Source organism: Mus caroli, chromosome 8, assembly GCF_900094665.2.
Source record: "Mus caroli chromosome 8, CAROLI_EIJ_v1.1, whole genome shotgun sequence".
Taxonomy (NCBI): Eukaryota; Metazoa; Chordata; class Mammalia; order Rodentia; family Muridae; genus Mus; species Mus caroli.
In genome coordinates, this window is record NC_034577.1 from 118,690,742 (window position 1) to 118,704,213 (window position 13,472).

General features: G+C 44.1%; 1 protein-coding gene across 6 annotated transcripts in view; it reads left to right on the top strand.

Moving 5' to 3' along the window:
* Window positions 1-13,472, top strand: part of Pard3 (par-3 family cell polarity regulator) — a 542,245-nt gene that overhangs the window by 512,095 nt on the left and 16,678 nt on the right. For all 6 annotated transcript variants that reach the window (XM_021170616.2, XM_029480762.1, XM_029480764.1 and 3 more), the window contains one exon: window positions 7,962-8,082. In XM_021170616.2, coding sequence (XP_021026275.1) covers window positions 7,962-8,082 — 121 coding nt within the window. The remainder of the gene's footprint in view (window positions 1-7,961; window positions 8,083-13,472) is intronic.

Sequence of the window (13,472 nt, forward strand, 5' to 3'; positions counted from 1 at the left end):
AGAAAGCTCCGTCAGCTCCTGGATCTCTTATGACCAGGGCAACATTTAATTGGGGCTGGCTTATACATTCAGAGGTTCAGTTCATTATCATTAAGTCAGGAGCATAGCAATATCCAGGCAGGCATGGTGCAGGAGAAGCTGAGAGCTCTATATCTTTATTGGAAAGCTGCTAGCAAAATACTGGCTTCCAGGCAGCTAGGATGAGGGTTTTAAAGCCCCCCCACACAATGACACACCTACTCCTACAGGACCACACCTTCTAATAGTGCCACTCCCTGGGCTGAGCATATACAACCCCCACCACAGTCTCCTTCAGACATAGACACTAGGAACATAAGGCTCACCAGGTTGTCGGGAGACATCCAAATTTTCTTGAGTACTGATTTTTCAGAACAGAGTGTGGTAGGTGGTTTTAGTAGAGATCCTCCCACCCCCCCAAAAGAAACAAGTCACCCTGAGCATTGGGAACGATAGCTATGGAGCAGTCTCTATATCTGCGGTGTTCCATGGCTTTATCTGTTAGGGTACATAGTGGACATCGATTTTCCACTTGTATCTTCTATACCAGTGTTTACTTGGTGGACTTTCTTTCAGGGCAGGACTTTGCAGGGACCATCTTTAGAAATGATAGTGTCAGAATCCCCCCCTCCCCAACCATCCATTTTCTCTGCTCTTTTGATGAGTCTGTTTTTGCAACAGTCCGTGTTTATTTGGTTCCAGTATCTGGACAGAGTTGTATGTATTTTTAGTTCACATTAGCAAGTGAGAGCCATCCCATGCCACTCTCTAACATGAGTGAGCAGGGAGTGGAGCATAAGTGCCTGAGGGATTGAGGGAGGAAGATCTAGAGAGCACACGGCTGTGTGGGTGGTTCATAGCAAAAGACCTAGTAAGGACTGGTCGGGTTCTGCTCTGTTCTAGGCTGAGTTCCCTCAGCCTTGATGCTTAGATACAGACTTAGTTTAGTTCTGTGTTCACCCCCACCCCTGCCTTGCTCTTGCTCTGTGTGTGTGTGTGTGTCTACAGCATATATGTGTGCATGAGCCTGAATATATGACTAGTCAACTTCAGGTGTCTTCCTTAGTCTCTGTTCACCTTGTCTTTTGAGACAGGGATGTTTGCCACTCAGACTAGGTTGACTGACAAGCCAACAGGCATCTGCTTGTATCCACCTCACATATTTTGCTGGTTAGTTTTTATGTCAGCTTGACCTGGACCAGAGTCCTTTGGGAAGAGCCACCCTCAATTGAGAAAACAGATTGCTCTATGGACAGGCCTGTGATGTATTTTAATTAGCGATTGATGTGGGAGGGCCCAACTCACTGTGGGCCACCCCTTGCCTGGTGGTCCTGGGTGCTATAGGAAAGCAGATAGAGCAAGCTGTGAATATAAGCCAGTAAACAGAATTCCTCCAATCCCTGCCTTGTTTGAATTCCTGCCCTGGCTTCCTTCAGCCATGGAAATGTGACCTAAGAGTTGTAAACTAAAAGAAACCTTTCCTTCCCAAGTTGTTTGTAGTCATGATGTTTTATCTCAGCAGTAGGAACTCTGAATAATACACAGATTATAGGTGTGTGCCACCATATCTGGCTTTTTCTACATGGCTTCTGGGAATCAAGTCTGATGGCCCATGCTTACATGGAAATAACTGAGCTATCTCCCTGGTCTTGTTTATATTCTTATACTGTGGAAATGTTCTTGTCAAGAGCATGAGAGAGCATACCCATGACAGTCACATTGCATATCCCTCCTCTTATCATTTCCATAGATGTTCTGTTGGACAGAGTAAGCCATCTGGCCGTGACCATTATCAGTGAGCTATGTTTTCCCTGCCTGACAAATTAACACAAGTTCAGTCATTTCAGACGGCACACATCTGTATCCCATTTCTGTGAGTCTGGAGTCCAGACATGGCTCAGCTAGAGCCTCTGCTCAGGGTCTCACAGTGGACAGAGACGAGGTTAGTGAAGCTGGTTATTCCAGGGAGGTTCTGCTGGGGAAGTCCAGACCTCCTTGCTCTTTCTTTGCAACTCTGGAACTCGGGGCAGGCAGCTCCATTCCAGAGGTGAGCAGCATGGATGCCCTATTCTTAGGTGGTCCTGTGAGTGTAATCTCACACACCCAACAGTGATGTCTAGAAACAAATGTGGGCTCTGTCCACACTTGAGGGTGAGTTTTAGAAAGGCAGAGCACACAAGGAGGTGAGGGCTCTGGGAGCCGCTTTAAAGGGTAAGCTTCACAAATGTTTGCTGGATAATGGTCTCTGCCACAAGCCTCTGGTGATGACTGTGAATAGGACTGAGGAAAAGATGTATGTATGCTTGTTCTGAGAGGCACTGCAACGGTGTTTTCGTTGGAGGACACCTTGGGGAGAACTAAGCACAAAGCTGGCCTGGGAAGTTAGGAAACACTTCAGGGAGTGGAATTTGATTTCCTGGTAGAAATTTGAAAGCTGAAAAGAGAGAGTGGGGGAGAAAGAACTATCGGAACAAATGTATCCCGTACCATATTTAGCTACTTTCTTCTTCAGTATCAGATATAACCATCACTGTCTCCTTTGGGGACCAGGGGAGGCTGGCCACAATCCAGTTAAACCTATTATCCACCTTCATAATGGTGTCCACATCTTTCTTCCGTGGGCATGGCCACAGTCGCCAAGGTAGTAATGCCTACTTAACAAATGCATGGCTGGCTTGCTGTCTGTTTGGATTTGGGGTCTCCGTGTTCTACCCTTGCTTCTCGGTTTTCAGAGTTCTGTTCCATAATTAAAAATGCAAATGCCGTGGTAATTTTAGTCTGTAAAGAATTCATCAGTTGCATTAGGCATTCCTTTCCCTCTGCAAACTCTCTTTGTACCTATAAGAAGATGGGTCCAGAATTCAAGCTCACAAGAGTGTATGTCTAGGTTCAATTTGTATTGGAAGGAGAAGGTGGACTAGTAGGCTGTAAGGATGAGACCCATTTCAGATATTTGGTACACTTTAGTAGCCACCAGGCATTCCTTTTGGATACCAGAATCTGTGGATGCCCAAGTTCCTTATATAATGTTAAAGAATATTTGCATATAAAAATCTATGAACATATGCCCGTATACTTTAAATCCTGTCTAGGTTTGTAACACCTAACACCATATGATCCCCATGTAACTTATCAGTATGCTTAATTATGTACAGACTCAGAATAACAACAGTTTAAAAGTTAGTAATGAGTTGGTGAAATGGCTCAGTTGGTAAAGGTACTTGTTGCCAAGTACCTGAGCAGTGGAAGGAAAAGGTTGGTCTCTCTAGCACCAAGAGGTTGCATTCTCACAATTTTAATGAGTCATTTGATAAAGCCCCAAACTTCTAAAAAGTTAAGGTGGCAGAGAGATTGCAAAGGGGTTAAGCACACCGACTTTTCTTCCTGAGAACCTGGGTTCAATTCCCAGGACCCACCTGTTGTCTCAACCTTCTGTTAGCTCCAGTCCCAGGAGATCTGATGCCCTCCTGTGGCCTCTGTGGGCACTGCATATACATGATGCAGTGGTATGCCTGCCTGTCAAACACCCATACATATAAAAACACATAGTAAAAATAAACAAAAAAAAAATTAAGTCGTGATCTTAACAGCTTCCTTCCCACCCCCAATATTTTCTACCCATGGCCTGCTGAGCCCCAGGAATAACCCTATCTCCAAACCCACTGCATCTGTCCCTCAGGACTGCCATTCAGAGATCACGGGGCTGTAGTTGACGTGGTAGAAATAAATGACTTAGGAAAGCAAACAGAAAACAGCAGTGCAGAATATAAAGTAGTGGTAGCTACTGACTGCCAGCTGCCCTCTTGTGTTTGGCTTGTCTTGGATCAAAACAATACATTAAGTCAATGGTTAAATTTAAGGTAAAATAATATTTATAATTTCTGTTTTTCTGGACTGTGGTGGCACACACCTTTCTGGTGTTTGTTTGTTTGTTTGTTTTTTTCTTTTTTTTCTTTTAAACCTTTATAGATTTGTTGTGACTTTCCCATCATGCAGTGCAGTCCTACTCTTCTCCCTGTCCCTTTACACACACACACACACACACACACACACACCACCACCACCACCACCAACAACAACAACAACATCAACAACAAAACAAAGCATAGAAAACGTCTCATCGTGAAAGCTGTAGTGTGTCACAGTGTTCCCCACAGTGTACCTTTCTGCCTGCACATCTTCACTTGAGAATGTTCATTGCTTGAGATATCCGGTTTCTGTGATACTATCAATATTGGACCCTCATCAGGATTCCTCCCCAATATCCTGTTGTTTCCCTGTGTGCTGGAGATCCTGTAGATTTAGAACAGCAGGGCTGGCCTTTTCATGGGTCTCAGCCTTCCACAGATAATACAGGTTTTGAGATGGGCTGATTCAGAGTCCTGGATCTGGGCCTGGGTGGTAGTTGAGCTGGTCAGCCTGCTGGCTCTACCTCATCTTCACCACCAGGGGGAGCGCTCCAGCACTGCTCCATCTAGAGGTGTCCACACCTTTAATTTCAGCACTCAGGAGGCAGAGGTAGGTGATTTCAGAGTTCAAGGTCAGCCTGGTCTACAGAGTGAGTTCCAGGACAGTTGGGGTTACACAGAGAAACGCTGTCTGGAAAACCAAAACCAACCAAACTAAACAAAAGAAAGGAAGGAAGGAAAGAAAGAGTGAGCTAGGAATGGATAATTCAGTTGGTAAAGTTCTTACTGTGCACACACATAGGGAACTAAGTTTGATCTCCAGCACCCATGTTAAAACAAAACAAAACACTGGCAATGATAATCCCAATATAAAGAAATAGAGACAGGCAAATTCTGGGGCTTGCTGGCCAGCCAGTCTAGTCTAGTCAGTGAGCCCCAGGTCCTACTTAGGTTCGGTCATAAGTTAAGTGGCACCTGAGGGACAACATCCAAGTTGACTTCTGCCTTCCACGTGCATCTGTACATGTACCCATAGAAACATGAGAATACACATACATACTCACACACACACTGAAGGTAAATTGGAGAGCATTCTCTGGCCTGTTGGAACCTAGAACCCCTCCCCTACCATCTTAGAGCCTACTTGTTGAATGTCTTCCTGGGCCCTACCCTGACTGGCTCAGTCTTCATAAACAGCACACTTACCATATTCTCCTAGATGGTCATTCTCAGACCAGTGAGTGGGGACAGGGATGGTTGTGCAACCTGTGTCCTCACCCTGTATACCAAGAGTATCAAGTTAGCAGGCCTGCAGAAGCTCCACTTACACTTAGCACAAATAAATGTATCAGCTACCATAAGGGAGAAACACACAAGGCCCACCACGAAGGTCCAAGCCAGGTGTCCTGTTTCTATGGACCTCCAAGTCCCACTATACCATGCATCTATGATGGGCCAGAAATCTGTAGGACAGGGCCCAGAATACAGCAGAATAAAATCTACATCATTATTGAACTAAAGCAAATCTTCAAATACTACACACACACACACACACACACACACACACACACATATGCACACACACACATGCACACACACAAGCAGTCAAGCTACAGAAGCCAGTATTGCAAGAGAAGACTAAGTGTTAGCATTTGGACCAAAGGTGTCTTTTGTATGTTAGTAGAGAGCATGCTAAACTCCCATCATCTCTGTACAGATCCTCATGATATGGGGCCTCTGGAAATGCAATTTCTAGACTCCTCATTAAGACTTCTTTTGTCTCAGTCATCCTTTGAATCTACTTTGGTGGTGTTTTTATTTTATTCCTCACTGGGGTGGGGAAAATAGGAAGAAAAGAAAAAGACCAGTTTTAAATTGGCACAAGCCTTAATCTAGGTTGATTGGGATGTGTAGGGATTAGTCACTGTTGCTAATGAATATTTAAATCTCCTTTGGCTTTCTTGGCAAAAGAGCTCATCAGAGTTTTCAAAGCCCAGATTTGAATGATTGGCCCATCACAGCCTGGCCTGAGAAACAAGTAAGCTGGTACAATAGTTCCCTCTCTTGAAGCCAGGTCTCACCTCCACACTGCCAATGGGTTTTCCCAAAGGGCGCTTGATGGCTTTCCCATCCTCGGAAATCATCATCATCAATCATGAAAGTATCGCAGCCCACCTTCAGCTAAAGCCAGAAAAGTGGTGTTGCTGGTTTGGGGCAAGCCGATCTAATTCTGTAGAACACTGGCTGAAAAAAACCAGAGGAAAGAATAGGAACTGGGCAGATTTGGAAACCAAGGCCCAGGGGAGATCTGGAGCGGATCCCAGAAGGCCACTGAAGTTACCAAAACTGAAATTAAGGACCTTGTCAGCCACCTTGTTGGGGAATGACTTTCACCTCATCACGGGCAGTGGAAGATTGGTTTTCATCACTTGCTTGGATTTCATGACACCCATAAATGTACAGTTACTGCGTGGAAACAGTTGAGCAGTGGTCCTGGTGAGGTGGGAGCACTTTCATAGTTAGTCTTGCCTCTGATCATCCTCCCATTGATACATGTTGGGAGCAAAAATCCACAGTCAGTAAAGGGATAGTAATGTTAAGGGGGACAGTAATGTTGGAAAATGCTCACTTTTCTGTCACTATGCTGGCATCTAGCGGTGTTTATGCATGTATGTATCTGTGAATGTATGGATGTTCATATGTGTTGTGTGTGTGTAGTATGTGCATGCACATACATGTGTGAATATATACATAGCATGCCTAGACAGTCAGTGGTGGTATGGAAAAGAAGGAGCTGTAGGCTGGTAGCTAGTGCTAATGTCCTGGAACAAGAGTCAGCTATATCTCTATTTTAAAAAGCCAGTAGGAATAGTGGCCTGCATGCTTCAGAAGCAGGAGGGAACTTTCGAGACTGCACCAACAGCTACCTGATTTGAAACAGTACATTTACAGACCTGTTAACTTTCATGTTCTTGGACCAATCCAACCAAAACATTTGCCAGTCACCCCCTTAAAATGTCAGTTTTCACATTTGGTGAGGTGAGGGGAAACTGCCTTCTCTACCAATCTTTACAGCTGTTCTTACTACAAAGGGAAGCTCAGTGTTGTACAAAATGATGAAAGCATCATTGTTTAAGCAAGTGGTTTGCTCAAGCACTACCTTAACTTGATTTTTCTACTTTTCTCATTATACTGTGAAAATCCTATCTTGTGTGTGGCCTTGATGACATGTGAACAGGAAGCTGATGAAATAGTGATATGATACAGTCTTGCATATCAGCAAGGACATGCACATATTCATACATGTATTCACATGCACATACTACACACATGAACATCTGTACATTCATAGACACATATATGCAGAGAAAACATGCTAGGTTGGCTTTGTACCCCCGAGCCACATCTCCAGCTTTGTTTAATTTTTGGTATGATTTTTAATTTGAGACAGAATCTCACTAAACTGCTCAGGCATGAAGAGAACTTTCGATCCTCCTGCCTCGGCTTCCCACACAGACATCAGAACCATCAGTATATGCTACATTTGGCTTGTGAGGCTGAGTGTTGTTGCTGTTTGTTGGGGGGAGGTTAGTGTCATGCCACTTGATTAGGATGGTATATATAGAAGATTATCTCTGTCTCATATGTAAAAGTCAAGGAAGAATGATGTGCTCTGGGCTAGGGAGCTGGAGGAACTGGTCTGGACCCTAATTGTTCTGATGACCAAAGCCACATCCTTCCAAACCTTTGCCACCAGCACCTAACCAGATTATAGAAAGGAAGTGAGACCTTGAAAGATCACTACAAAAGAGGTCTCTCTCTCCAAACACAGTTCACTCGCTCAGAGCTCTGCCAGTATAGCCGCAGAGCCTAAGTCCTGAGAACAAATGGCCATTTCAGATGCCCAGATTCTGTTGTAAAAATCCACTTCCTGTTTGAGCAACATTCCACAGCTAGCTGCCCTTCCCACCCCCCCAACTGTGATTTATGGTTGCTTTTTCTTGAGGGTGTTCATGGTTGCCCCTTCTCTTTTAGCAATCGATCCACTCCTAGCAACCATGACCGGATACAGCGTCTACGGCAAGAGTTCCAGCAAGCCAAACAGGATGAGGATGTGGAAGACCGGCGCCGTACCTACAGCTTTGAGCAATCTTGGGTGAGTGTTTGGTCCCTCTGCCCAGCAAATAGGCTAATAGCTGCCCTGAAAGAGAGGCCCCTGAGCTATGACCTCAGTCCTTTATGAAATAAGACAAGATGGAGCCAAATCCCTCTGACCTTTAGCATTCTGACCTTTCCCTCATTTCCATCTGGGTTCCATCATTGCTAATCTCATTTTGTATCTTGTTCTACCATCTGTCTGCTGTGTAATAGGTTCAAAATAGCCATATGATGAGACACCACCACAGACTGTCTGCTCTCTATCCACTGCGTTTGCTCTTAGGTTTACTCAATGCCTTTTCGTAGAGCAGAGCCAATGTAAGTTCAGCTCATGATCCTTTGTGTCTTTGAAACAGAAATTGGTAATTCTTGGTTCTCTAACCTCCCTTGATACTTTTTGTTTTGTTCTGTTCTGTTTTATTGAGACAGGGCCTCATATAGCCCAGGCTACCCCTATTCCCATCCCCCATCTATATAGTCAAGAATAACCTTGAACTCCTGATCCTCCTGCCTCTGTCTCCCATGGATGGTATACACATGCATCATCATGTCTGTTAGCTGTGGTTGCTGGTCATCAAACCCAGGACTTCACGCATCCCGGGCAAGCACTCTCTACCAGCTGAGCCACATCCCCAGTCCTGTCAAGTATTTGTCGAATTCCTGTTTGTCTGTTTTCACCTCTCTTCTCATCCATCCCGTGTGCGGCCATTTCAGTGATCTCCACAGAACAAAACTGTGGCTGCTACTCCTGCGTCCTGCATCTGCATTGGTGGCACATCTGGGTAGAGAGATGGTAACAGAGTTGGGGTTGGAGACAGGAAAGGTTTGTTTGGAAGGCTTTCTGGAGAGGGTGGGAATGAGTCAGTAAGAGCTGCTCACAGAGGCAAACACCCCTCTGGGCTTTAAAACTTCAAGCCCTGGTGGTAGGTCCGCCCCCATTGACTGTCTGGAGGACTAAGAGAGAAGGAAACAAATTTGTAGAGAAACTCTGATTGAGATGGGAGAGACCAACAGGTAAAAGGCCAGGATGTGCTTCAGTCCTGATGAAAATTCTGGGGTCAGAGCTATTTAGTCTGAGTAGGGGGACCTGTGCAGCTAGAAGATGGGTCACCCCAGTAGCTCAAGAGTATGTAAGAATGGCCAGATGCCTAAGAACTATAGTGGGGCAGCTGTGCTGTCCTTGTACTTGAGGCACAGAAGCTGAGGAGCCATGCCCAGAGGTTAATGAGTCCCTTCAAAACAGTTCTTGGAATAAAATGCATTGTACCAGATTTCTGGATAGGTTGGAGGAAGGATGGTGTTAGAAAAGACTTGAGTTAGGCACATGGTCCTCCTTGACCAGAGGAAGGCTGGACCTCCCAGCTGAGGTGAATCTGACAGGTGGCTGGTTTGAGGGAAGAGTGGACCAAGATAGAGATCTAGAAAGAGTGCAGCCATGCCCACCTTCCTTCTGGACTCTCAGAGTGAACTTCCAGCCCTTCTTGCTCCTAATACCCAAGTCATCAAGTGTACTGGGCAAAGCAAGAGACCTTCAAAGGTTTCTGATCAAGGAGCTTAATGATCGTATGGAAGATTGATTTGGAAGGAAAGTCCTGCATTAGGGAAATAGCCCTCACCTTGGATCAAGTGAGGAAGACCAGCCTTAGAATGGCCAGTGGTGGTGTGAGACCTGTGTTCAGGTGTGAAAATGTCCCAAGTCCATCCTTGCCTGACCTTGGGTGTTATAAACCAATCCAACATCTAAACAACTATCCAGTTTTCTTCTGGAGCTGTTCTGCTCTTAGAGGTATTTTCTTTATAAGGGATCTGATTTATTCTCTGGTAAATTGAGTCATCCCTGTAGCAACAGGATGAAACAGTGATAATGGACTGGCGTTGTTTGGTGTGATTGACTCCATCTCTCCCTAAGAGGTTCCCTAAAGAAGGGTTCTCATGTGATGTGTAGTAAATAGATAGTTAACTACATCTGAAGAGAGTACCAGGCACAGTGTGAAGCCAAAGGGGAGCACAGCCACCACAGATGGAAGCAGTTGTCACACACTCCGCTCTAACCTGTAAGCCTCTGCACAGCTTGACAGTCCCACAGTTTGCTATGAGGCACACTGTTAGTTATCCAGGAATGTGGCTTTTAGTCCAGTATCTTCCCTGCATTCATTTTTTCAGTTAATGACTTGATTTGTAAACTCCCTGAATGCTCACAGTGTCCCGCCATCATGCAGTATGAAAGAACAAAGCCCTGATAGAAAACTGTGTATTCTTAAAACTGTGCAGTGGAGCTGATGCAAAGAAAGCCATTCTCAATCCTCCTGCCTCAACCTCTCGAGTACCCGGATTACAGGTGTGGATACCACTCCTGGCTTCCAACCAAAAAATGGTCACATTGTACCTGCAGGATGGAACTTCAAGTTTGAGTTCAAGTGACTTTCTCTCAGTGTAGGGTATTTTCATTGAGAGAATTTGGAAGGATTTTTATAGAGGTCTGAATGAGGAAGTATCTGTGATTCAGGTGTTTCCTGTCTCTTTAATGGGAGCAATCACTCTAGAGAAAAGATCGGAGAAGACCTTGCACTTTGGAAATTCAACTACGGAGGGTCATAGGTCAGATTACAGTGTGCCAGGAGCCATTGTAACTTGTATATCAGAGGTTGATCTTTTTATTTTTTATTTTATATCAGAGGTCTCTCCCATGTGTTTGCTGACCTGGTAGAATTACCCACCCCCACCCGCTCCCCCCATACTGGGAAGGTGTGAGAGGGTGGTCTCAATGTAACAGTCCACACTCATTTTATTGTTAAAGAACATCAAGTTCATCTTTCACGTGCATGGAAAACATAGCACATACAAGCTGAAGTCACAGTGTAGCCAGATGTATCGAATAGTTTTGTAGTCAACAACTCCATCTACAGATGTATCTCATAGTTTCCTAGTCAACAATTTCATCTACAAATGTATCGCATAGGGAGTTTCCTAGCCAATGACTCCATCTACAGAGCTTCCTGCAGCAAAAATTACTGCAAGTAGCCCCAAAACCTCATCTATTTTGGAAATGTTCAGTGTAGACTCCAGCAGTGTGGAACGCACCTGCTCGTGGGCCTTTGTTCAAGGCAGTATCTGAGTTGGAGAGAGCTGGTTTGTGGCACAAAAGGCCTTTAGAAGAGCACAGGCCCAGAAAATTTCTGAGCTCTGTCATTGGAAAGTATTCCCTCTCAGGCTGAGGAAGAGGAAAGCGGGTTCTTCCCCACCCATGCAGGTGCCACCTAAACAAAGCCTTAACTCTTCCCTAAGGTAACTTAATGCAAGTTACTGAGTAGCTGGGGCGCTGGGGTGTTCGTTATTATGGTGTCCCTGGTTTAGATGGAACCTACAGTTGCTCAAAGAGTTAAATCGCAGACTGTACACACACAAGAGTACAGAATGTCAAGGGCCCCAGGAAACTCACAGGCGATGTGCTGGCTGGAAGAAATTGAGAAGTAGGATAACAGTGACTTTAACAATATTGCTAATTCCTTTCCATTGCCAGTCTGTAGTGACCAGAAGTACATTAATCCTTCAAGGAAAAAACTGTTCCTGTGCAGTGTGAATGTCCTCATCCTTCCTGAGCTGGCTTTGTTCCTTGCACTCTTTAAACGAACCGAAAATCTGCCTTTTCTTCCATCTTACTGAAAGGTGTGGGCTTAAAGTGCTTCTTTCTATCTTACCAGTGCTTTGTCAGGTCTAATCAGGAGCCCAGTACAAGGCAGGGTTGATCTGCCTCCCTGGTTGCTTCCCACAGGTCAGGGGATTTGAGAACTGCAGGTTTGATTTTGTTGTCATTGCATTAATGACTTGCAAGACATCTGCTGCTTCTGCTTCCTAGAAGCATCAGCCTCTCCCCATGACTGCAGTTCATACTGCACGGAGAGTCCTTTCCTTGGAAAGCTATTTTAGCAGCAGAGGGCTATCAATTCCTTATGGAGAAAGCCCCTTGCAATACAGCAAAGTAGACCCCTTGCTTTAGGCTCCATAACCACCTCTGTAGGCAAATGTATATGTGTCCATGGGCTGTGCCCCCTTCAGAGGAGGCATGCTCGGTGCTATGAGCTGATGATGCTAATGGCTTGCTCTGTAGATCTATACCTAGTTCTCAAGGTCCTTCAGGTAGGAAAATATCACAGACGGGAGCACTGATGGGGGGACTGCATGGAATTGCCAAAGCACACCTTTATAGAGCATTCAGGGGAAACGGTGTTCTGAGGACTCCTCAGCTTTTAAAAAAGTTGTTGGTAGCACTGAAGCTTCCTAGAATTCAGAACCCACAAGAGTTTGACAGAACAAGAGTTTGGCAGAGGACCAAGACCCCAAAACAGACAAACAGTTGTCTTAGTTGTACCACCCTGAAAGCCCCCCAATCCCATCTGATCTGGGAGGTTAAACCGGGCCAAGTGTAGTTTGTATTGGATGGGAGATAGACATAAGATAGCTTCACTGTGGTTAAAGTTGTAAATAAGGGAACTATAGAAGATAATGACCATCATTAGCAGTAGCTGAAGTTAATCAGAGTGAATAATTTGTGTGACTTAATTGGATAAGACTTCTTTCTACCCACTATCAGACCCTTAAATTGTCATTTTAAGCAGTATGGAATACATATGATAGTTATGCATGTTTAGCTTGCTAAATAAGGACCCACTGTCTTAAAGTGATTTTTTTTTTGTCATTAGTTTTATCTAGAACACACACACTTTTATTTTTTTCTATATATGCCTTGAGCACATGTGAAATTTGGAAAGTTTTATTGTGCATATTCAGGTAGAAAATAGAAAACCTCCAAATGGTCATTTATAAGAATTATACATGGTCTGTATGTATATATGCATACTTCACACTATCTTCCTATCTGAAATTAAATGACCAAGTATGTTCTAAATTATGAAGTTTGTATGTAACTATCATAAACTAACAATTATTTATTGCTACCTTTATAATAATCTGTAAAAAGTTACATATTGCCTAGTTCTTATTACTACTGAAACTTTCCATTGTATCTACCTAGTCTTCCTCATTTGTCTGATAATTATTTTAGCTAGTTTTCTTTGTGTTTTACTTTTGTAAATAACCAAAGAATAATTTTAATTAGCTGCAAGGAATGCTTACTTGATGCAAATTCAGTGGCACTCTGTGGAGGTCTTTCAAAGATTTTTCTTTCCCAGAGTGAAACCAGCATTTTTCAGCTTTCTCAGACCTGAAGTAGCATCTTTTCTGATCATGATAAAGACCAGTGTTTGCAGCTCACTTAGAAAAGGAAAAGGTGTTTGTACTTGAAGTCCTAGCCAGAGCAATTCGACAACAAAAGGAGATCAAAGGGATACAAATTGGAAAAGATGAAGTCAAAATATCACTTTTTGCAGA